The sequence below is a fragment of the Octopus sinensis genome, linkage group LG18 (genome assembly GCF_006345805.1).
Source record: "Octopus sinensis linkage group LG18, ASM634580v1, whole genome shotgun sequence".
NCBI classification, from domain to species: Eukaryota; Metazoa; Mollusca; class Cephalopoda; order Octopoda; family Octopodidae; genus Octopus; species Octopus sinensis.
In genome coordinates, this window is record NC_043014.1 from 39,684,347 (window position 1) to 39,710,834 (window position 26,488).

General features: G+C 35.5%; 1 protein-coding gene across 4 annotated transcripts in view; it reads right to left on the minus strand.

Moving 5' to 3' along the window:
- LOC115221301 (histone-lysine N-methyltransferase 2A) overlaps nt 1-26,488 on the minus strand; it is a 64,053-nt gene that overhangs the window by 26,789 nt on the left and 10,776 nt on the right. For all 4 annotated transcript variants that reach the window (XM_029791458.2, XM_029791460.2, XM_029791461.2 and 1 more), the window contains 13 exons: nt 21,531-21,791; nt 19,693-19,977; nt 18,799-19,036; nt 16,222-16,269; nt 15,271-15,553; nt 12,618-12,800; nt 9,790-9,900; nt 7,556-7,693; nt 6,420-6,512; nt 4,862-4,982; nt 4,510-4,623; nt 3,281-3,492; nt 965-2,989 (listed from right to left, as the gene is read on the minus strand). In XM_029791458.2, coding sequence (XP_029647318.1) covers nt 965-2,989; nt 3,281-3,492; nt 4,510-4,623; nt 4,862-4,982; nt 6,420-6,512; nt 7,556-7,693; nt 9,790-9,900; nt 12,618-12,800; nt 15,271-15,553; nt 16,222-16,269; nt 18,799-19,036; nt 19,693-19,977; nt 21,531-21,791 — 4,112 coding nt within the window. The remainder of the gene's footprint in view (nt 1-964; nt 2,990-3,280; nt 3,493-4,509; nt 4,624-4,861; nt 4,983-6,419; nt 6,513-7,555; nt 7,694-9,789; nt 9,901-12,617; nt 12,801-15,270; nt 15,554-16,221; nt 16,270-18,798; nt 19,037-19,692; nt 19,978-21,530; nt 21,792-26,488) is intronic.

A 26,488-nucleotide genomic window follows, 5' to 3' on the forward strand; every position in this document is an offset into this window, starting at 1 on the left:
CAGGCTTTGTGCCTGTAGTACAAAGAATTGAATCTAACGTTTTTTGGGGTTTTTTTGTTTTAAGGAAAGCAAATATCTAATCTTAAATATAATAATTTTGCTGTTAATAGTTAATTTGTTGATGAGAAACCCAAAAACATTGTATTTTAGAGCATCCTATTCTCCTCTTCTATGAAAGACAGTCTTCTTTTCATTACTAGTCTCATATGAGAAAGAGAAAGCGAGAGATGCTTTTTTTGCAGGACACTGGTGGAAAACCAAGCAAGAACTCATTAACCCTTTCATTACCAACCCGGCTGAAACCAGCTCTGGCTCTGAGTACAAATGTCTTGTTTTCATAAGTTTTGAATTAAAATTTTCCACCAAACCTTAGTCACAATTTATGTTCCTAACACTAGCTAAATGATAACCAAGCTATTTTACTAAATTCTTTGTTATCATCATCATCATCATTTAGCATCCGTTTTCCATGCTAGCATGGGTTGGATGGTTCAACTGGGGTCTGTGAAGCCGGAAGGCTTCATCAGGCCCAGTCAGATCTGGCAGTGTTTCTATGGCTGGATGCCCTTCCTAACGCCAACCACTCCGTGAGTGTAGTGGGTGCTTTTTACATGCCACTTGCACAGGTGCCAGACAGAGCATTGAAAAAACACAGAGCATCTCAAAATAAATACAGTAACGAAAGGGTTAATGATATACTCATATAGACAATCTGACATGGATATACACAGGTTGGCTGTCCAGCAAAAACTTTCATTGACCACCTCTGTACAGACTGGGTGTAGCTCTTTTGAGTTCAGGAACACATTGTGGGATCATGATGGGCAGCATAACTGAGTTGGGCAAATCCAAGAAAACTTGACTAGATGATGACAAATTTGTTTTGATATCTTTGATAAAAAAATTTTTTTTTTTTTTAAGATTTCAAAATTCAAATGACAAAATGGAAATAAAATATACTTACAACACTCTGATAGTGAAGTTTATTTATTTTTTCAATAACATCATGGAAATTCTTGGGATATTCCTTCACTTTTTCTGCTTTAAGTGCTAGCTCAGGAATACACTTAAGATTACCATCATCTGAAGTGTAGAGAGATTTATTCTTGCGAGCTTCGGAGAAGAGTTTCTGCCTTTCTTTTTGAAGAGAAGTAGCAACATCTTTGTAATTAAAGTTTGACACATCATCAGAATCTTCAGACGCTGAATCTGTTGTACTATCCTCTGATGGTACAGGAGAAGGACAGTTTGTAGTTTGTAATGAGCTTTGGGCTGTTGAAATACTGTTTGTGGAAGGCGTTTGTGTGGATGAAGAAGTCGAATGAGCTGTGGAAACAGGTGTTGCTAAACATTTAGAACTGTTATTAAAATCAATTTCTTCATCTTCTTCAATTATTGTGTTCAATTTAGAAGTCTCATGTGTAGTTTTGTTTTTTTTATTTTTTTGATTCGTACTAAGATTATCTTTAAATAGCTTATCTGAAGATTTTGTACTCTTAAGATTGTTAGTGTCTTGGTGTGTGTTCAGGTTGTAGGTGGGAGAAGAGAAAACAGGAGATTTATTAATTACTGTGCTAACTGCTGTAGAAGGCAATGATTTTGTTGTATCACTGGATTTAGTTACACTGCTAATACAAGAGGTAATGCTAGCTGTTGTTGAAGTGGTGTTGTTAGATGGAACAGTGCCAGGAAACTTTGAAGTTGCCGATCCAGTAATATTAGCTGTTGAAGAAACAGTACTTATAAAGCTACTCCCATAAGATACCGAACTCAACACATTTGCGCTACCAACCATAGACGTCCCAACAGTTGATGATGTCGTGCATGAAGTTGTAACGTTCGTACAAATCTGAGTTGCATCATTTGCAGTTTCAGTTGCCAGTGGCTGTGACAAGGAAACCTCAGTCGAAGTAGTAGTTTTGGGGATGACACCGGACGGTGCGTTATTGTTGGGGTTGTTAAAACTACTACTACAAGTTGTTACGCTGCTTACAAGTGATCCATGAGGAGACTGAGCCTTTGTATCACTAAAACATGATACGATATTAGGCGTCATAATAGTGCCATTTAGAGCTGAAACTGTACTAACTGAACTACTGGAACATACAGTACTTACTGAGGGAACTTTAGGACTATTCCCATATGAAATTGCTTTAGGTGAAAACCCTGAAATATTACACGATTCACTTGTCTGTATACTATTGCTAGGATTTAAATTAGTATTAGTCGGAGGAGACTGTGTTATTAATGTATTTGCAATAGAAGAACTTTTAGCGCTCACTGTATTATTAGATGAAACTGTAGTGGTTGGAACTTTAGTAGTGCTAGTAATACTGATACCGTGACTCCTATTACTAATATTCCTCCTAAAGAAACCAGCAGGTGACATTGGTCCCATTACGAAGCGACAAGCACCGCCTGTCTTTGGGAGACTGACAGCAGTAGTTTTAGGAACAGAACTATCAATAGCTTTTGTTTCTGAATCTTTTGGAGAATTGGTCTGAAGAGAAGAATTATTTGGAGGAGATGTAACATTAGAAATAACTTCTGAATTTTTGTTAAAACTCTCCAGGAGGCATTTCCTAGATGTGCTATAACTGCAGATGGAGTTGTTGAGTTTGTCACTAGAGTGAGTTTGTGAGCTATCACAGATTTGAGATGAAGATATTGAAGTGGCAACCTTGTTGGTGGATGAGTAAGTTGTTACAGCTTCAGACTTAATCAATTTATCACAGCCAGAGACTGAAGAAAAGACAGGGGAAGTGTTTGGAGAGCCAACAACTGTTTTAGTACAAACAATTGAAGAGCTCTTAGAGCGAGGGCTTGTATGAGGAACTTTAAAGACAGGTGCATTGTGACATGGTGAAGGGTCACTTTTACAGTGAGGCAAACCTAGGGAAAGAGAAGTTACTGCGGAGTCATCTTGAGAAGAATCATGATCATCATCACCACAAGTGTTTACTTTGCAATTCTTTGGTTTATTTTTTTTCTGAAATTTAAAAGAAAATATTTTTTTAAATTAAATTAACAGCAACTAAATAAGTAATTGTTAAAAATGTATTAATTATAAAATAACACACAAGTTATAATAAATCTCTGAACGAGATGTAAACAGTAACCGCTCGACAACGTAAAGTATACTAGCCATCTCAATATGGCTAACCACTAAGGGTGGGTGTTACTGTAAATTTTAGCCCCAGGAGATCATCGTCTCCAGCTGGCTTTAGGCACACTTTCAAGTTAATATGGTTAAAATTTTTCCAATATAACTAAGACGTACCTTTAATTTTTCTATTCCTTGCTTGGCAGCCATCGGTCCTAAAAGATGTTGTGCACATTTAGAATGTTGCAAAGCAAACATGACTCGTTTAAAGCCATGCTGCATTGTTTCTTGTATGATGCACTCCCACTCAGCAGGAGATTTTTCCGAACAAAGTGAACAAATATATTGCACATCTTCTGGCAGGTGTGAAAACATCATATACAGCTCGTCTAATAAAAGAGTGAAAAATTAAGTTTTTTAGATAAATGAATAAGATGTGAATAAATGTCTCAAAAAAAATTTTTTTTTTTACCAAAGATAAGTGGAATAAAAATATTATTTTCTTTCTCTTCTACTTCTTACTCTTTTTTTAAAGTATATTTTGACATTATAATAATAATAATTGCCTGGTGTACCCTTATCAGACGGGTAGTCATGATGGGTATATTGGGCTTCGTATATTTTACCCCAGTGTCACTTTGATGGCATGCACTGCTCTCTCACTCAATAATAATAATAATAATAATAATAATAATAATAATAATGAAATTATTGTATACAGTGCTCAGGTGCACCACATCTTGTCAAAAAGTGCGTATAAAGTATATGCAGTAATGTACAAATGTTTGGAAAGCAAACAGTGTATGGGTCAGATACATGCTTGCGTGTGTATGGAGGGGGAGAAAATCGGGTGTAGTGTTAGCGAATCTCAGGAAGCATGGAAGTTTTGAAAGATGCAGTGCTCCGACAACTACCAACTGATGCCGGCAGTCTGTTCCATGCTTCAGCAACTCTTAGTGTGAAAAAACGTTTCCGAAAGTCATGGGAGCTGTGCTGTTTTCTGACTTTGTAAACATATCTACGGGTGTTAGACAGGTGGAGTTTGAAGAGGTGCTCAGAGTTATTGTTTATATATTAAGTATATATCTATTCAATATGTAACACATTGTGAAAGCTATACATTATAAAAAAACATGAAACCAGTTACACAAAAGACAAAATGCAATAAAAATCCACTTAGACACAGTCACATAACAAATTCATAACAGTTATAATAATTAAGCAAAATACATTGAAGTATGTTCTACATGTATGCAGAAACAAATTCTTGGTTTCCTTCATTCAGTGTCATTTTTAATATTAGTTTGGATATTTCATGATTATTTAACAAATGGAGGTGCAAATGCACTTAAAACATAGCTCTTAACTGTTCAAATTTACTTCATCCAATATAAATTACTGCATACCTGTGAGTCCAGCACACTTAGAATGCACCCAGCTGTCACAAGAAGAGCACTGCACCATCTTAGAATCCCAGTCATCATCTGTATAGCATTTACGGCAAATCGGACAATAGTTTCCTGTTGAAGAAACAAAAATAATATATAACCAAAATAAAGCACTGGAACAGTAATGCGTGGATAAATTATAAATAAGTTCATAAACATATGTTTAATAGACACGCATTTAACCTCACTATATGAACAGACATTGTGGTTAAACAAGACCAGTGTTCTCAACTGTATTAGAAATCAGAAATCCTAAAATATTGTTTGTTTCTCATTATGCTTATACTATAGAAATGTACAATAATATTACCTTTGTCCATTAATTTGCCACATTCATAACAGAGGGAGAAGTCGTGCATCCACGTAGCATTGCCCGAGTTGCCAGGGGTCGTTGCTCCACAGCTCTTACACCGGACACACTTCGTACAGATCTGCCAAAACAAATAGGATAACAAAATAAACGTTATTTTTAAACAGTATACATTATTTCTGATGGTACTTTTCTTTTCTTACATTTCATTTTATTTTACCAATTGACAAGATGGTTCTGAAAAACCTACATTTGTCTCTAAATTGTTGAAGCACACAACAAAATGCCCTTTTAACAACTAGCCACACTAGTCAAGTGGTAGTAGTAATATCTTTGTTGAGTGTGAGTTAGGGTTAAACAAATAATGCATTCTGCTTTAAGACACATTACTCTGAATGCAGTTAAAGTTGCTTCCATTGTTGAACGGTACTTCTTGCACGTTAAAAAGCACCATCCGATCGTGGCCGTTGCCAGCCTCGTCTGGCACCTGTGCCGGTGGCACGTAAAAATCACCCACTACATTCACAGAGTGGTTGACGTTAGGAAGGGCATCCAGCCGTAGAAACATTGCCAGATCAGACTGGGCCTGGTGCAGCCTTCTGGCTTCCCAGACCCCAGTTGAACCGTCCAACCCATGCTAGCATGGAAAGCGGACGCTAAACGAAGATGATGATAGTACTGTAATAGAGAATCATTTTTTTTTCCTTCCTTCTCTTATTTCATGTCACTTTTGGATGATTTGATTAATTATTATTGTGGGTCCATACAACCAACAATACATACCGAACAATGACTGACTGACAGTCTTAATTCTGAAACAATATATTGCAACTGCAAACTAAGTGAAATATCAAATTCCAATCAAACTGACGTCACTTTCTAAATTTTCATTCCATTTTCTTGCCACAGACAAGTACAAAACAAATTTTCCTGATTAAACATCTTAACCCTTTACCATTCAAGACTGTCAAATGTAATGCTTATTTATGAAATGCTTATGTAATAATGGTTTCAAAGTTTGGCACAAGGACAGCAATTTCAGAGGTAGGGGTAAGTCAATTACATCAACCCCAGGACTCAACTGGTGCTTATTTTATCGACCCCAAAAAGATGAAAGGCAAAGTCGTCCTTGGTGGAATTTGAACTCAGGATGTAAAGACAGATGATGCGCCACTAGGCATTTTATTCAGCAAGTAACGATTCTCCTAGCCAGCTGCCTTAGTACTCTATACCAGTATTCTGCAACCTAATTTCACTTGCGGTATACTTATATTCCTTTCAAAATTCGGTGGCACACCTGAACTAAAAATATAACTAAAAGTATAGGGACAAAAGCTATATTCAGGTTATAATGCAGCACACCTAGCATCCGTCTCAAGTATGCCGTAGCATACCAGTTGTAGAGCACTGCTCTATATGATAATGATAGAGACTATTATGTAAAATGCAACTGAAGGATGAAATTACAGGTCCTTTGCCATAAGTGTAATAATAATGAGTTATTTAGTAATTTTCAAGGATCGTGTTTTAGATATGAATGGAAGGTTCTAATTCTTACCCATATCTTCTTCTTCTTGGACGGTTTTGTTGGATAGTTAGGACCGAGGCACTCTGGGTGATAGGTTTCGTGACACTTCTTACACTGCAATAGCTGCGATTGAAATATAAATATGCAAACGAAATTATTAGAGATACAAGAAAATAAAGTAATGGACAAATACAGAAAATATTTTTTTTTAAGTTTTAAATACAAAAGATCATTGAAGACTAAATGATGGAAATATTTGTGAAGTACATGACATGCCAAATCAATCTGAGAAAAAATGTTAAAGCTCAGAAGCAAGTTTTGCTTAACCTGTACATGCCAAAACATCCAAGGTGCATGGTTTAGTGGTTAAGGTGTTGGACTCATGATTGTAAGATTGCGGTCTTGATCCCTGGACCGGTTGACACATTGTGTTCTTGAGCAAAACACTTCATTTCATGTCGCTCCAGCCCACTCAGCTGGCAAAAATGAGTAATCCTGCAATGGACCCAGTATCCTGTCCAGGAAACTGGCCCTTATGAGTCAGCATGACTTGAGACGGTAACCATTTAAAAAAATTTTTTTTTTAAATACAAAACCATCTAACCATGTGAGGATTGGTAATATTGTTATGTCTATTAAAATAGCAGCACAGGTATCTGCACCACTTCCTAACACTGGTAAGGACAGAGAACTTTACAAATATATTCTTTTCAATATTTACAGCAGCAGATAGGTAGAATTGGCAGAGTATCAGACCTTGTGAAATTTGGTTATGAACTTTTACATTCTAAGTTCAATTCCAACAAGTCGACTTTATTTTAACTTTTTTCAAGGTTGATAAAATAATCACCAGAAACAATTATTCATTCATTTAAAATTTTGACAATACTTCCATCTATAATTTGCAGTTATGGTTTCAGATAATTTCAGAATAAATTTAGGCAAGACCAAATAATTTTGAGACAACTCCATGATAAATTTAGGTTAGAACCCTTTTTCTAAGTGATGTTTAAAACATCATTTTAATATATTAATAAAAAATAAAGTTATATATGTTTTATGAAGTCAATCTAAAGTCATGATTATCTGAGAATTTACTTACAACACATAGGGGGAGGTGTATTTTAATAAGAAACATAGTAATGAAAGGCTTCACTTGCACTTACATTGTTTTGTTGACCACATACTTGACAATAGTGGCAGCGATAACAGCACCAGTTGTCAATGTTCTTGTCTGTTGGCCGCCAATCCTCTTCCAAGCAAAACATATGGAATGGTTCACAGCACAACTGGCAGTACACAAACTGAAATGCCAAAGAAGTACTGTTTTAAAAAAAGTGTCTAAAACAAAACACATGTGCGTCTATGTGCATGCATGTTGGAAAGTTGTAATTTCAAATGAAAAAAATATAATAATTAACCTTTGCTTAGAACTCCATGTAAACCTATGTCTGTCCAACTTTTATTAAAATACTGAACATAATTTGTCATACAATTTTTATTTGGTATTAAATACATGTGAACAGAATACAGTGTGTATATCCAAGATCAGAATAAAACTGGAGATTCAGTTACCAAATTTAATAAACAGCTAATATTTAGCCACATTTTAACCGTACTGTAAACAATCAGAGACTTTTCATCACTTCAGTTTTGTTCCAAAAAGAATTCCAAATGTTTTGACTGTATAAAATTGATTACAAGTTTTACAGCCCATGAAGGAAATTATATTACATCATCATCATCGTTTAACGTCCGTTTTCCGCGCTAGCACGGGTTGGACAGTTCGACCGGGGTCTGGGGAGCCAGGGGCTGCTCCAGGCTCCAGCCTGATCTGGCAGTGTTTCTACAGCTGGATGCCCTTCCTAACGCCAACCACTCCGCGAGTGTAGTGGGTGCTTTTTACGTGCCACCTGCACAGGTGCCAGACGGGTCTGGCATCGGCCACGATCGGTTGGTGCTTTTTATGTGCCACCGGCACAAAAGCCAGTCGAGATGTACATATCAATTAGAATTTGCAAATATGCATAAGAAATAAAGTTTTTAAAAATCCATCTATTAATAACTTTCATAGAAAAACTTCTTTGGATATTGATAGTTGGAGAGAAATTATAGGCATTTTATGGATTTTTGGTCATTTAAGACAATGATTTAAAAAGTTCTACTAAAGATACAGGTCACGATATTAAAAGAGTTTATCATAAGGGACAATTCCAAAAATGTATTAAGAGCTTACACAATTTTGTGAGCTATTAAGAATCTGTTGGCTTTGAACAAAAAAAATCTTTTCATCAATAAAAATGTAAAAGAAACTAAAAATAGAATAAAATAACACTTCAGAGGAAATTCACAAAATTATCATCACTTAACATCCACTTTCACATCCTTCCTAAAGCCAACCACTTTACAAGAGTATACTGGATGCTTTTTACACTGCACTGGCTCTAATAAAGTCACCAAGTAACTCGTAAGACCCACAGCCATGGGGGTATAGGAATGAGGAAGGCTAAAGTATGAGAAAGGAAATGGTATCTTTTGCAATATAGTAGATGCATGGCTACAACAATTATTTAATACTATAATGCAATTAGATTAATCTAGAAACAAACCAAAGCTGTAGAGTTCAGATTAAAATATTAGTTTCTAACATAAGAACAAGGTGTGAAACTGAGGAGAGAGGCACAGGTGATTTACACTGGTCCTTGTACTTCAATGGCACATATTATGCCAACTCTGCAGTGAAAGACAAAGCAAAACTGAGAATAAAAAAGAAGTATAACTAATACTGCATGTCATTTTGGCCAATTCCATCTATCTACAACTTTGAAACATTAAAAAGTATTTGTTAAACCTAGATATTTGGTTATCCTTATATTTGGCCATGGTGTAGTTGTGGTTGTGTAGTTTCTGGTTCAATTCTACTGCATGGCGTAATAAGTAAGTGTAGTAGACACTAGTCCCAGGCCATCCAAAGCCTTGTGAGTGGATTTGGTAAGCAGAAACTAAAGAACCTCTCTCTCTCTCTGTCTCCTTGTCTAAATAATATGTGATTGTTGTAAATCAATGTCATTTATTTCCAATATTCTGTGAAAACATGTCTGACCATGGGGAAATATTTACCTTACTTAGAAACAGTTACAGGTTGGCAACAGGAAGGGCATCCAGCTATAGAAAATGTGCCTCAATAAACAGTATCCAACCCATGCAAACATGGAAAAGTGAATATTAAATTTATGATAATGAATGATGATAATCTTTGTCGACCAAAATATATTCGACTTTTTATATATATGCTTCATGGGGAACTGCTTAAAAAGATTAAATGAAATAAAAGATGGTTCCAGCAAGAAAATGGAACACTAGAGAAAAAGATTAAGATTGTTAAATTAAACTTGCTTACCTCATGCTGGCCTGCACTACCACACAAGTAACACATAGTGCGAACACATAAAGGTGTAGAAACAAGGATAGCTAAACCCTGCTCCCATACACGACATAAATCACAATCATCCTGAAAGAGAACAAATATTTTTAATTTTAAAAAAAAATCAAATCATGATGAAACAAGGAGTAATAAAAAAAGCATGTAAAAGTTTAACCCCTTAGCATTTAAACTAGCACAAATGTTCTGCTTGTATTAGGTTCAAACATGCCTGATCTGGCCTCTTACACTTTTGCTACAAAGTCATTCTAAAAATAAACTATCTAAATAAATAAAGGCACACTCGCAAAGAGCACCATACAAGTGTGATCGTTGACAGAGCGGCTATTCGAGTATGATCGTTACCAGCGTCGCCTTACTGGCACTCATGCCTGTGCTAGTAGGGTGCCAAGAACACCATCCGAGCGTGATCGTTGCCAGAGCAGCCAACTGGCTTCCGTACCCGTGGCACGTAAAAGGTCACCATTAAAGCGTGATCGTTACCAATGTCACTTCACTGGCACCTGTGTCGGTGGCACGTATAAAAAGATTCATGCGAGGTCATTGCCAGTACCGCCTGACTGGCCCCCGTGCAGGTGGCACGTAAAAAGCACCCACTACACTCTCGGAGTGGTTGGCGTTAGGAAGGGCATCCAGCAGTAGAAACTCTGCCAGATCAAGACTGGAGCCTGGTGCAGTCATCTGGTTGCCAGTCCTCAGTCAAAACCGTCCAACCCATGCTAGCATGGAAAACGGACGTTAAATGATGATGATGATTGCATTTGACAGAGTAATTATGAATACTGAATGGTTAAATGGGCACATGTTGAAAGGGTTAACACAGGGCTTTTAATAAAGCTGTGTGGTTAAGAACCTTACTTCCCAAACACATCTAGGGTTCAGTCACATAACATGGCACTTGGCTAGTTTTTTCTACTAGAGATCTAGGCCAACCAAAGCCTTGTGAGTGGGTTTTAGAGACAGAAACTGAAAAAGCTTGTTGTATATGTGTGCTTCTTTGTATCCTTGATCTGACTTTATATGACAGTTATAAGCAAGCATCATCACCATACAGGTGATGTCTTGTTTCCAACCTTCCATAAACACAGTTTACGGGGAAATATTATACCATACTAGAAGACAGACAAGGGTTGGTAGCTGGAAGGGCATACAACCATAGAAGAATCCACCTCAACATATCCCATCTGACGCATGCAAGCATTGGAGAAGTGGACGTTAAAATGACTATGATGACCATCATCATCTTGTTAACTTCAAAAAAGTTTTTAATCTATGTGACATGGAACTGGGTTACAAAAGTCTTCAAACCAACGTGGATTAGTATCAAAATTTCATTAGCTGTAATAACCACTCGGTGGTGGAGTAAAATAAACAATGAAAATGATATTGTTTGGAACACCAAACTCCTAATTCAATTCTATATTTCTGAAATGAGGAATTTATATTATGTATTGGTCGGGGTGGTGCCCTCATCTTGGTTGTTGCTTTCACTACACTTCAGCTGTGTAACCTCCAGCCTTCTTAATGTCTCTTGTGATTCTCCTTAGTGCAGTTACCTAAAGATTCTTAGTTCAATCCCAGGCAAAATACTAAGGTGAATCACAAGACAGCTGAAATGTAGTGAAAGCAACAATCAAGATGAGGACATGACTCCAACTAACATTAAGATTCTTGTTTCAATAGTTGTTCCACGAAAATTCAAATAAAAATTCATGCATTTCTAAAACACTGTAAGTAAGGTATCAATATGTTCAAGAAATATGACAGAAATATTTGTCATCACATATAATATTCACAGATTTTCTTCCAACTGTACATAATTAAAATGTAAATAAATGGATCACAGTTAAACGTTCCAATCACAAGTTTTCAGTTGCTCAACCAACTGTACTACAGGGCATGTCAAGTTAATGCACAAGTGGCTGAATATTCTACAGACATGTACCAATATTGTAATTTTAGGACAGAATCAGCATAACACAGCGTGCCAAGGCTGGATCCATTACAGGTACACCTTGTTATAAAGGAAAAGTTATAAAAATGGAAGTTAAACTTCAACAAGGATCTATTCTGAAACATCTTGTATTTGTTTTTGAATGCTAAATAAAAGTAACAAATTTGATTATCATTTAATTCATGATCTGATTCTCATTTCAGTGTATTATGTGGGTGTAGGCCTGACTGTGTGGTTAAGAAGCCCATTTTGCAATCATGTGGTTTCAGCTTTAATTTCATTGTGTGGCACCTTGGGCAATTATCTTCCACAATAGACTCAGGTCAGTCAATGCCATGTGAGTGAATTTGATAGATGGAAACTGTGAAAATCCCCATTGAATGTGTGTGTGTGTGTGTGTCTGTCTCCCACTACCACTTGACAACTGGTGCTGGTTTGTTTAACCCTTTCGTTACCAACCCGGCTGAAACCGGCTCTGGTTCTGAGTACAAATGTCCTATTTTCAAAAGTTTTGAATTAAAATCTTCCACCAAACCTTAGTCACAATTTATGTTCCTAACACTAGCTGAAAGATAGCTAAGTTATTTTACTAAATTCTTTGTTATATTTAAAGTAATTGAAAGAAACACAGAGCATCTCAAAATAAATACAATAACGAAAGGGTTAAGTTCCCATAACAGTTCGGCACAAAAGATCGCTAGGATAAGTACCAGACTTAAAAATTAAACACTAGGGTCCAATTTGTTTGACTAAACCCATCGAGGCTAAAACAAGTAAAAAAAAATGATAAAAAGCCTGAGTAAGCTTTCAAAAATAATAAATGAAATCTTACCTTATAATCAACCTTGATACGGTATGCTGTTGGAGAGTACATGTAATCCTGACTAGTCCATTTGCGCATTGCAATATGTTCAAGATTCTTTGAGCTCAAAAACCCAGCTGCTCCTGAAAACATTGGTGGTGCTTGAACGTACATGTTCACAGAATCCGTAGACTTGCCATAGAGGGTCACTGCCTAGCAGAAAGGACATTCACACATTTACAGCTCCACACAATGAGGTTCAATTAAATAAAGGAGTCAAAAATATTAGAATAAAATTTTCTTTGAAACAACATGAAATCTTTTCATAAAAACTAAGTCTTTACCTGTTGGAGCACTGGAAGTAAAAATATTTGTTGATCATGCATGTACCTTCATACATTATTCAAAGTGAAGGTATATATTTTTTTGAAGCCTGTGTTGCCTTGTCTATATGTTGAAAGACATACAGAAACACACACACACACACACACAACCAAAAAAAAGCTATATATATATATATATATATATATATATATATATATATATATTTAATCAATATAGGGTGGTGAAAAAAATTTTGTAGAATTCTTTCTGCCACCAGCGGCCTAGTGGGAAAAAATTAAATAGTCGTAGACCATTTTTAAGTTCAACATCAACAATCAAGGAACGGCCATAATAGGCCATTCACCCACTAGAAATAACAGCCAAAGCTTCAACCGCAAATAAAGATCAATTCCGTAAACAGGAGAAAATTTAAAAAAACATTTACCTGTAATTTCTTGTACGATGCACCGTTTCGTCTGCTGTTTAATGGTAAACTAACCTGATTAAATTAAATCAAGCCAATCTTCCATAGGCCCTCAGATTCTTCAGCAAAAATAGCCAAGTCGGAACAGATATTTTCACGAGGCATTTCCGACTCCTGCCAAGGCAATATCTTGGCAGGAGTCGGAAATGCCTCGTGAAAATATCTGTTCCGACTTGGCTATTTCTTGCTGAAGAATCTGAGGGCCTATGGAAGATTGGCTTGATTTAATTTAATCAGGTTAGTTTACCATTAAACAGCAGACGAAACGGTGCATCGTACAAGAAATTACAGGGTAAATGTTTTTTTAAATTTTCTCCTGTTTACGGAATTGATCTTTATTTGCGGTTGAAGCTTTGGCTGTTATTTCTAGTGGGTGAATGGCCTATTATGGCCGTTCCTTGATTGTTGATATATATATATATATATATTTATATATACAGAAACTTATGTCTTTATTTTTTTTGAGGTCTGTGTTGTGTTGACAGACTTGCATTAAAAATTAGTTACTAAGGTGACAACACTACCTATTTAACTAGCTTTCACATACACACTCTCTCTCTTTCTCAATGTATTTCTTTCAACAACTTTTTCTCCACCCCTCCTTCCCTCTCTCTACACAGATGTTACAGACAGACAGAGATCAGCTTCTATTTTATAATAGTAGCCTTGAGGCCGCCCAAAGGGCAGCAATCAGGTTAGCTCCTGCAAAGAGCACCTTTGAGGCCTTCAGTCCAACTATCGGGCCACTTCACGACCCTCTACCCTTGTGTAATGTAATGGACTTAGACACATTCCTTGTATATATCTCCTGGTATTAATTATCTGATACCTCATTCCAAACTCCCTACTTGACATATATCCACACAACCATACCCGTACAATCAATACCTATACTTCACTCAAACCCATACCTAAAACCCATGTCCCATTAACTTGTTCATTCAACATGTAACATGAATTCCATCTCTGTAACAGTGTGTCAGTATATAAACCCTTGGACCACTTTCTGCCAGCTTTGCTGATAGACATACAGCTAGTTTCTAGCCTTGAAGCCACTCTTCAGGTGGCATTCAGGCTAGCTCCTGAGGAGGGCTTCTTGGAATTTTGTAGGGTATTCAGGTAGGAAAAATTCTAGAACTCTGGGGCTGAAGGTCCAAGCACCAATATGTAACCGGAACAGGAAGATTAGTTTTCCACGTAGACCTAAGTTTCGTAAACTACAAAATATAAATATCCACACTACCACACTTAAAACATACCTTGTTATAACTCTTTATCTCGATTTGCACGTGAAAGTATTTAGAATGCCCAAACTCATTTCTGCAAATGTGCTAAGCACTGATGCTGATCATAGTTTAATCAATAAGTGTATGAGCAAGGTAAATGCAGTAAAAATAGAAAGGTCACTGGGGCCCTGTTTAAGGAGCCCTTCAGAAATTGAACCTCCTTATGATACTCCCTGGGAGTTCATAGTATGAAATTCATTGTCATTGCTCCGATTTGGTCGCCAAATGCAATAAAATAGGGGGCTGTCAGTGGGACCCTAATTAGGTGGCTCTTAAAAAAACAGACTCCCTTAGGACATTCCCTAGGATTATGGGAGTTGCTGGTTTGAGTTTTACTGTCCTTGCACCAAAGGTCTAGGAGGAGTTAACGAACATAAAAACGTAACAAACACAGAAACATCACTCAAATTTATATTAAGATAAGATTATGAGAAAAAAGTACACTAACAATATTTTTCTTGCAGTAGAAATATCTGTTTTGTTAAATAATATTAAGTTGAAAACAATAGTTTTGTACAAGGAGCATTTTTATTATGTTTTTTTTTTAATGAAATTTATTCCTAAAGACAGTTATACTTTTTATCCTCACCTTTTCTTTGGTCCTTTTCTTCAGTTGTTGAAAAAGAAACTGTCTCTTTAGTTTAACATTAGGTTTGCTGAGTTTGGGTTGATACCCGGGAGAAGTGCCACTGTCTAGCTGTCCACCACCACTGCCACCACTTCCAGCTCCCCTTCGGTGACATCGTTGGCTGTTTGATGATATGTTGCATTGTGCATCTGAATCAACTTTGTTCTCAGAACTCTCTTTTTTGGGTGTGATGAAAGAATTTGTCGCGAATTTTGTATAGCGTGGGAATTTACAACGTCGATTACTGAAAAAGAACATATAATCATTTTTAAATGATTTCATCTATTTTTTTAACTAAACAGTCCAATATATAGAGAGGGAGGCTGGTATGCATGAACAATTAATGGCCCTTCATAAACAACCTTGCCCGGACTTGTGCCTTAGAGGGGAACTTTCTATGTGCAATCCTATGGTCATTAGTGACCAAAAGGGTTTTTACCTACTATAATTTATTGTAATATTACTATCAGTGCCATAAGAGTACCACATATAGTAATATGCTGAGCAGTAATTAATTTTGTTGATTAATGGCAGAGTTGAAATCCTGCCAGTCAGCTTCAACATTACATTTTAATCAACTGTTGGTCTACAAGAAATATTTTATTCAGTAAAACACACTAAAGCTGTTCCAACACATCATCTATTACATCATCGTTTAACATCCATTTTAAATGCTGGCATGGGCTGGACAGTTTGACTGAGGTCTGGAGAGCCAGTGGCTGCACCAGGCTCCATTATATTACAAAATATATACAATAGAAATTTATAAAGGACCAAGGGGCATCACCAAAACCCAAGTAATGAGGTGAACAGAGATGACAACTACAGGACTTTTCAATTAATATAAGACATATTTCTAAATACAAAAAGAATTAGAAGAGATGTGTTTTCGGGGAAAACAAATTAACTTACATGCAGGCTTGCTTGATAACATTTTTGCCACCATATTTTGGTTTGTCACTGTAATTAAAAAAAAAGTTAAAATAACTTACATAACTAACATTTAAATAACTAAATATTAGTTATACAAAGAGATTATTTTTTGTTTTCCAAATTGAGTGAAAATAAAAAATAAATTTAAACATCCAGTTCTATGATTTCAAAATAAATTTTAGATATATTGATAATTACAATATTTTAGAAACACTTATTTATATTTCCTTTTAAAAGCCACTACAAACTTAAAAGCAAAAAGACAAAAAATAGATTAAAATATCTCTTATAGAATATGAATCATTATCAAAAATATCCACCACTATTTACGTCAGAGCAGATGAATCAATTTAACAGAAAAAGGAGACAGAGAAGAAATTATTTAAAATAACTTGAAAATTATACAATCAACCAAAAGCAGAATACAAGACACCAAAGAAAGCCCAGAAGCTGGTAACAGACAATATTTAGACTAAAAATATTATTCACTGTAAATAAGCTATCAAATTATTTTTGATATAAAATTTAAGAACAAATTAAAGCTAAAATAAAGAAAAAGACACAATTTCTGCAGCAGAAAAAAATGATAAATAGAAGTCACTGATCAAAACAAGGAAATATATATATTTTTTAGAAGCTATATTTTTTCATGGCTTAGTCAAGGGAGAAAGGGCAGTATTCACCTCACCAGACTCCATTCAAGTTCTCTAGGACAAGAGGGAGAAAGTAATTCACAGCCCAATTACCTGGTGCAAATGTTTGCAACAGTTTAACCCTTTAGCATTTAAACAGGCCATATCTGGCCCAAATATTCTACCTGCTTCATGTTCAAACGGACCAGATCTGGCCTCTCACACCTACCCTACAATGTCATTCTAACATTCTAAAAATAAACAATCACATCATCAAAATCTCAAAGCTACAAGATAATGTAAATAAATAAGCAATACATTTTTGACAGAGTAATCTGAATGCTAAAGGGTTATACTCCACTAAGTGCACTCAAGGGCTAGTTGGTGATGTTAAAATCAGGTGACTGATTAAGTGTATGTCTCAAAGAAACAAAGTCCATCTAGTGGACCTCCACATAGTACCTGTTACCAAATCTCACTGCCAAGGTTTTAGTTGACCAGAGGTTATAGTAGAAGAATACACTTGCCCAAGGTGCCATATGGTAGAACTGAACCTGAAACCACAAACTATATTTGACAGCTTATAATGTGCACATTTTTCAACAAAAAAAAATATCTTCCAGAAAATCAGCCAGCACCTTATAAACACAAAGTAAGTATTTAGGTTATTGGCAAAAAATGGTTCAGCAACAGATCTAACAAAACTGTAGTACACTTTATAAGTCATCCAGTAGTTTCTTATGCATCTTAAATAAAAGCCATTCAATACAGTAGTTGCTAGGAAAACTCCAAAACCACATAGCCCATATAAGTATCAAAAAAAGAAAAGATTAAATAAAGAGAATGTTTATATTCTTCAATTTTACAATAAATCAGAGCAAATACTGAACAGCAATATCTTGAAAATTAAAGATTTAATGGTCACAGCTAGGAAAAGAAAATTTAATTAACCTTCTACAAAACACCAGCAATTTACACCTCAGAAGACAGAAAAAAATGCTGAAGATTTTCCATTAGGAATCCGTCACTGCTGTGTAGTTATCATGCAGCTATTTCCATTTTTTATTCATTAACTGCAGGAATAACATTCCAGCTTTTATTCCTCTGTATTCTAATAATTCATTGATTCTCTAGATGAATGGTTCTCAACCATTTTTTACCTGTAGACCCCTTTGATTACTATATTATTCGATGTTTAAAAACTAGCTTTATAGATATTTTTTTCAAAATTCCTATTTTGTTTTTTCCGCATGTTCCCTAGTATAAGTTTGCAAAAGCACTCTCTGAAAGAACACATTTCAGTTGCCAGAAAGATGCCAGAAAGAAAACTATGTTAAATGAGTGAAAAGTAATCTAGCCGCTTCTTGCAATAAATACATCTAAAGCAACATTTTTTCATGGACCCTTAAAATGGTTGAGAAACATTGTGTTAAATGAAGAAACAGGGTCAAACCCAATTTGAAGCACAAACATCAATTCATTAGTGTTTGTAAAGTATTACCGATGTATTCATCTATCTCACATCATGGGGGCTACACAGCCATAAAATTATCAAAAATAAATTTTTACAGAAGTTCTAACTTATAGGATGTTGACAATATCTGTTGTTCATCATAGGTAGTTTGAGCATAAACATTAGATTTACAATACAACTGAAGTTAAAATAGGACAATAGGATGCTCTACCAATTATAAAATAATGTGACAAATCACTGACATACATTCAAGATTTGGGGAAAAAAACAAACAAGAAATGTCATAAAAACATGAAAGACAGCATTCATTATTAATTAAGGGGAATATTTATATCTTCTAAAAAAAATTTTAATTATCTACTTTATTCTTGTTTTAAAAAAAAAATAGATAAAAAAAATGAATTTTACAAGCTGGTGAAGTCTTGACAAAATCCAATATTGGCCACTTACAGACAATACACACAGACACCGCAGTCATCAGCCAGGCAGCCCTCACATTGTTTACAGCGCACCTTGCGACGGCGACGTAGTTTCAGAACACTTCCAGACTTGGTAGTAGTGCCCTTGTTACCAGTTGGAGTCCGGCAGGTGGAAGTATCATTTGCTGCGGAACTTGATTCACTCGGATTACAGACATTGTCTTCGCTATGAATGATTTCTTCTTTCAAGCATTTCTCATCAGAAATATCTAAGAAAAGAGAAACATTTTTATGCCTTATAAAGATCTGATCGTAATTGTTACAGTTGTTGGAAGTCAAAATAAACTAATACAAGTTTATTGTTTATAAACAGTAAAATTTTGCTAGTTCACTTTTAAACAAGTTGAAATATTTTATAAGATGAATAAAAGTTTTAAAACTCATCGTATATTAGCAATTTCATTTACTAAAATTTTAAACAGAAATATCAAGCAGCATAATAGCAAATATTTTAACAAATGCTCACCAGCTTAAAGTTGACTAAAGGTTGTATCTGATGAGCAGACTTGCTACACAGAACAGAAGACATCAACAATTCAAAATAAAGTATGCTAATAATTTTCTATTTCTTATAAAACATGTCAGATACCAAAGAAATTGAAACATGCTGAATAAGCTACATTAAAATTGCAGTACAAATACATTCTTTTTACAGATAATACGACCAAATAATATGAAATTGGTTGAATTCTAAATTTCAAAAATGAGATATCACTGTAAATTTTTACAGTCCACTATTACCATGTATTGCTTTTTGTTTTCAGTATTTCCTAACTGTTTGACAAAAAGGTGAAAATTATGAAAAAAATGTTTAAAAAATAAATAATAATAAAAATATGCCCAAATCAATTGCTTAAACAATTACCTTTTGATCGTCTACTCCTGCGATTATTTTGCTTATTTTTTGGTGACATTAACTGAACAAAATCTGCTTCATCGCAGCTAACTGCAGTAGATGATATTCCCTCTCCTTTTTTCACGGAGGGTGAGGATCTTTTTGCCGGAGAGAACACCAAATCGTTATCAGATAATTGTTTTTCACTGCTTGCAAGAGTAACTGCATCAATGTCACTGGGGAAAATCTCTTTACATCGACGTAAACGGCAAGCATTGCACTGAGATTTGTTTAACCGAGTTATAGAACAGTTCCCTGAAGAAAAAATACCAATGAATAATAAGTAACATCATACATATACACACAATTTCCAAAGCAAGGTAACCTCTTAATTAAAATCTAACATTATAGTTTAAAGAAAATAAGTTCTCATACACAGAGCCAACATTAAAACCCTATTTCCTATTATATGTTTGGCCAGCATTTATTTTACTTCACAATCACAAGAATAAAAATGCTTCAAAACTGCTTAATAGCTGCATGTTTAAAATGCTGGCTTTCTAACCAAGTGGTTCCAAGTTCAATCCCACAGCACAACAACTTAAGCAAGCATCTTCTATTATAATATTAGGTTAACCTGACGAGCGAGATTTCTTTGATTTAGAAGCTTTGCAGAATCTGGTCTTTTATACATCAATTTAACAACTGCATTTTCATGCAAGTATGGCATAGACAGAAGCTATCTGAAGCAGAATTTTTATGGTTGCATGCCTTTCTCTTCACCAATCCCTACCTATTTTGCAAGAAAGGGAATTTTTATTCCAGACTAATTCAAAAGCACAGAGCTAGTGGAAGGTTTGCTGATAGTAAACATCAAAATGAGTCATTGGTTGCAACCTGGCTGCAAACGACATCTCATTTGTATCCTTATCTCAGCATAGGTTACTGACACATATACACATGAATGTATGTGTGTGTGTGTGCGTATATATATATATAAATCTCTGAGCAAGGTATAAACAGTAGCAGCACAATGTCATGCTGCTACTGTTTAAACCTCGCTCAGAGATTTATTGCTGCTTGTTTCCACTTTTTGGAGATCAGTGACTTTTCGTCACTGGAAAAAGTATATATATATTTGCATTGAGAACCACTTCCCATCACCAACCGGTGATTGTCACACGCTGATGACAGGTCAATACCCAGAAACTCAGGTCCATGTGTATCACGTCAGGCTAGAGATGGGAACGATGATTTCCCTTTGCAAATACTGAGAGGGCACAAATAGTGTGTCAATAGCCAGCTGGAGGAGATGTCTTCCTGGGGCTATAATAGAAGACACTTACCCAAGGTGCCATGTAGTGGGACTGAACCCGGAACCACATGGTTGGTAAGCAAGCTACTTACCATACAGCCTGTCCTGCACCTATATTTTATTTACATATATATATATGTATATATATATATATATATATATATATATATACACACACACACACACGTATAAAGAGTTTCCATCAGCCAAATACCCTCTCAAGATATTCATCAACCCGCAAAAGTTAAAATATTCAAACTGTCATTTGATAAACAGAGAGACATCAAGTAAATATCAGACTCAAATCAATACTTGGTCTTATAGGATCGACTAAAACTTTGAAGGCCATGTCCCAGTATGAAAAGTGTGTAAATGTAAGGACAAGCAAATTAGGCAAGTTGATATACACAGAATATTAAATACATTTAATATTCATTAAATACATTAATATATTAATATTTTACTGAAACCTGTAACTAACAATGCTATTGTCCCTCAAATACAATATAAAATAAAAATAATGGGGAGTAAGTTTCCAATACATGAATATTACCTGATTTCTTACAACTGTGTGGATTTTTTTTCCTTCTAGCATTAAGTGTGTAGAATTTACGACAACCAGTGCAACATGGCACACCCAAAAATGGGAAGACTCCAATCTTGTCTCCACATATAGCACACATCTTTCTTGATCTCTTCAAAGCACCTTCTTTCGCCGAAGAACAATCTTCATCATCTTGACTTACTGATGACAATGCTACATTCTCAAAAGGTACTGTACTTCCACCAGGACTTAATGGATTTGCAGTACTACCTACAATAAAAAATAAAACAATTAATTTGAAGCATCAACAAAGAAAATTTCAATTATAGCACAAATCTAAAAGCTTTTTCGCTTTTTAATGAAGGCTCTTTATCCAAACTAAATGTAACTCTTTTAATATAACTGAAGCAATGAATAATAATAACATTGGTGACAAATTTTAGCACAAGGCCAGTAATTTCATGGTGAGGAGTTGAGTTGATTACAACAACCCCAGTAATCAACTGGTACTTATTTTATCAAACCCAAAAGGATGAAAGGCAAAAGTCAACCTCAGCGGAAATTGCACTCAGAACGTAGAGATGGACAAAATGTCAATAAGCATCTTGTCCAGCATGCTAATGATTCTGCCAGCTTTCCACCTTAAAGAATAATAATAATAATAGTAGTTTCAAATTTTGGCACAAGGCCAGCTATTGGGAGGAGGGGGGGGCTAAGTTGATTACATCAACCCAGTGCTCAACTAGTCCTTATTTTATTGATACTGAAACAATAAAAGTCGACATTGGCAGTATTTGAACTCAGATCATAAAGACAGACGAAATGCAACTAAGCATTTTGGCCGGCATGCTAACATTTCTGCCAGCTCACCACCTCAATTTCTCAAAAATATTACAGCACACAACAAACAGAAATTACAAAAAAAGTGACTTTTAAAGTGGAGTTCCATTAGAATAAGGTGGGTTTGGCCTGCTTGCTTAACAAGTAATAGAATTTATTGCGTTATTACAATTTGAAGCATTATAGAAATTATGGTTAAAATATGAATAAAGAAAATGAACAGCTAGAAATCTAAGTTAAAAGAACAGCAGCTTCAACTCTGTATTAGTCACATTACACACTGCTAAAGAGAAAAAAAAACTGATAGCTTATCCAAACTATATACATCTTTCTCTATGGAAATACAATGTTTCTAGCAGAATGATAACCAAATATATAACAGAGTGTATGAAATAAAAGACTGGTTTTATGATACCTCCCTACTGTATTTTCCAGTATACAAATCAAGTTTTTCAGACCAAAATACACAGCCCAAAAGGGTAAGTTAACTTACACACCAAGACAACTTTGGAAAACCAAAAATTCCATGTGAAATGCTGTAGGATTTGGAAAGATAGTAAAGGTGCTTGAACGTTGACTTGAATGCCAGAAAATATGGTAAGAGGTAATAAAATCAATAAACTGTATTTTACAATGAGTTCAGAAGGTAATGGGCAATCAGCTGAGACACTGATGGTGCATATCCTGTCAGTAGCTCTGTATTGTAACTCTAAACAACTAACTACACACTAAAAGATACCACAATTTGATTCAACAAACACATTTGTTTTGATAAATTACTACGCTTCAAACAATTTATTTTTTTGTTCATCATTATTGTAATATAATCAACATGTGAAGGCGCATGGCGCAGTAGTTAGAGCAACGGGCTCAGTCATGAGGTACTGAGTCTGATTCTCAGATTGGGCTGTCTGTTGTGGTCTTGAGCAAGACATTCTATTTCACATTGCTCCAGTTCACTCAGGTGTAGAAATGAGTTGTGACGGCACGAGGAGGGGAGGCTGGTATGGAAGACAGCTGGTCTTCCATAAACAACCTTGCCCAGACTTGTGCCTTAGAGGATAACTCTCTAGATGCAATCAAGTGGTCATTCATGACCAAAGGAGGTCTTAAACCATTACCATTATCAACATACATTGTATTGGAATTCAGAAACCTTTGTTTCACATAAATACTCCATCACTCTTATCCTGTCTTTTTGGAATAAAACATTTGACAATTTAGATTGCATTTAAACATATTTTTTATAGTAGCAGGCATATTAGCTGTCAATGTGCATGGATTAGTGGTTAAGGTATTGTACTAATGATCTTATGATTGTGGTTTCAATTCTTGGGCCAGATGGAACATTTTGTTCTTGAGCAAAAATTCTCAATTCTATATTTTTCCAATCCATTAAGCTGTAAATGAGTTCCAGCATTTAACTGGAAAGTTAATTCTGACAGAATGGCATCTCATTTAGAGGAATTATTGTAATCTAGTCGTTTATACACCTTGGAAACTGGGTCAAGTTAAGTTTCAGCATTATGAATCCTGGGGCTCATGTCAGATATAAGTCATATTAGCTAAACCCAGAATTAAATTTCATAATTAGAGTTTCAATTAACATAATATGTGGTGAATATAGACAAGAAAACAGTGCTCAAATATAAACACATTTTCCAAATATTTCAGAAGTTAAGAAATGAAAGCTGTATGAACAAGTATGTCTGTGTGTTTGTCTCTCATCACTGCTTGACAACAAATTTGGGAGTGTTTACATCTCCATAACTTGGTGGCTTGATTAAAAAAAAAAAAAAAGAGAGAGACTGATAGAATAAGTGCCTGGCTTAGAAAAATATACTGAGGTCGATTGATTCAACTAAAGACTCTGCAATGCAGTGCCCCAGAATGGCCACAGTCTAATGACTGAAACAAGTAAAAAAAGTAATAACCCACCCCCATCAGATAAGTCACAAACCTTCAGGAAGCTCTAGGCAGAGATGAAACAGAAAAGGCAAAACATGTGAAAATGAAAACATATGTGCCACTATGAGATAGAGAATTCTATTATATGGACAAAGAATCAGTAGAAACAAAGGAAAATATAAGAAACAGTACTTAAAGCACTGAGAACACAATCAATGTGAGAGATTTAGAACTAAATTTGGTCCTAACCACCTGCCTTCACAAAACCTGGCCTCAAACAGAATCTAAATTGATAAACATGGTTGTGTGGTTAAGAAGCTCACTTTGCAACCATGCTCAGTCCTAAAGCACAGCTCCCTGGGCAATGTCATCTATTACAGCCCCAGGCCAACAAATCCTTGTGAGTGAATTTAGCACACAGAAACTGTATGAAAGCCTCTGCTTGTCTCTCTCTCCCTGTGTGTGTTTTTGTTTGTTGTTTACATGTCCATAACTTAACATTCAGCAAATGACTATCAGAAAAAGTACCAGGCATAAATCCTGAGCTTATTAACATAATAGATCGGGTTATGTCTCAAGATTTGCTCCATCACTACTAATTCATCTAAGAACTGTAGGCTTGCTGATACATTTAATGCCTAATGTTCCCATTAATTTTCCTATATTCACCATTTGGTCCTATTTCAAACTTTATTTGTTATCACTGAATGGAGAACGCTTCATCATTTAACATCCGCTTTCCCAAACTTGCATGTGTCAGATGAATTTGTTGAAGCAAGATTTTCTACACCTTGATGCCCTTCCTCTTGTCAACCCTCACCTGTTTCTAAACAAGGTAATACATGTTTTCCACAAAAGACTATGAATGTTGCTTGTATATGGCAGTGATGCTCATTTACAACCACCACATTGAGACAACAGTACCAACACACATTCATGTGTATGTGTGGGTGTACACACACAAACACACACAAATGATAGGTTTCTTTTAATTGCAGTCAAATGAATTCACTTACAAGGACCTTTTGGTTAGCCTGGGGCAATAATAGAAAACACTGTCCAAGGTGCTGCACAGTGAGAGAGCACTCAAGATTTCGTGGTTGGAATCATGCCTGCAGCTTATTTTTCAAAAATTACAAATTTATAATTAATTTGTTATATTATAGGCGCATGAGTGGCTGTGTGGTAAGTAGCTTGCCTACCAACCACATGGTTCCGGGTTCAGTCCCACTGCGTGGCACCTTGGGCAAGTGTCTTCTACTATAGCCTCGGGCCGACCAAGGCCTTGTGAGTGGATTTGGTAGATGGAAACTGAAAGAAGCCCGTCGTATATATGTATATATATGTGCGTGTATGTTTGTGTGTCTGTGTCTGTCCCCCTAGTATTGCTTGACAACCGATGCTGGTGTGTTTATGTCCCCGTCACTTAGCGGTTTGGCAAAAAGAGACCGATAGAATAAGTACTGGGCTAACAAAGAATAAGTCCCGGGGTCGAGTTGCTCAACTAAAGGCGGTGCTTCAGCATGGCCGCAGTCAAATGACTGAAACAAGTAAAAGAGTAAGAGTAACTTCATTTTTCCTGAATGTACAAAACCACACCTGCTACATTTACAAGAACCCTTTTGATCATCCTGCATAATCCTTTTACAAAGAAGGGGGGGGGGCAAAATATTTTCTTTTTAATAAACATGAACTTGCTAAAATAATTTTAATAATTTGCAATTATTAAAAATTATCCTTCATCAAACTTAACTCTTTTTCCTATTCCCCATGCCCCTGGACAAACAAGTTAAATGCAATATAAGCAGTTCAATGCTTATTAATAAACTTTATTAACCCTTTCGTTACCAACCCGGCTGAAACCGGCTCTGAGTACAAATGTCTTGTTTTCGTAAGTTTTGAATTAAAATCTTCCATCAAACCTTAGTCACAATTTAAGTTCCTAACTCTAGCTAAATGATAACTAAGTTATTTTACTAAATTCTTTGTTATATCTAAAGTAATTGAAAGAAACACAGAGCATCTCAAAATAAATACAGTCACGAAAGGGTTAATAAAGTTTCAGAAAATTTGCCAAAACTGTGAGAACTTTAGGAAAACATCATTTTTAATAATTAAAGTGTAAATCAACATAGAACTAACCAGCTTCACTAAACTAAAATATTAACCCTTTTGTTACCATATTTCTGTTGAGATGCTCCGTGTTTCTTTTAACTAAT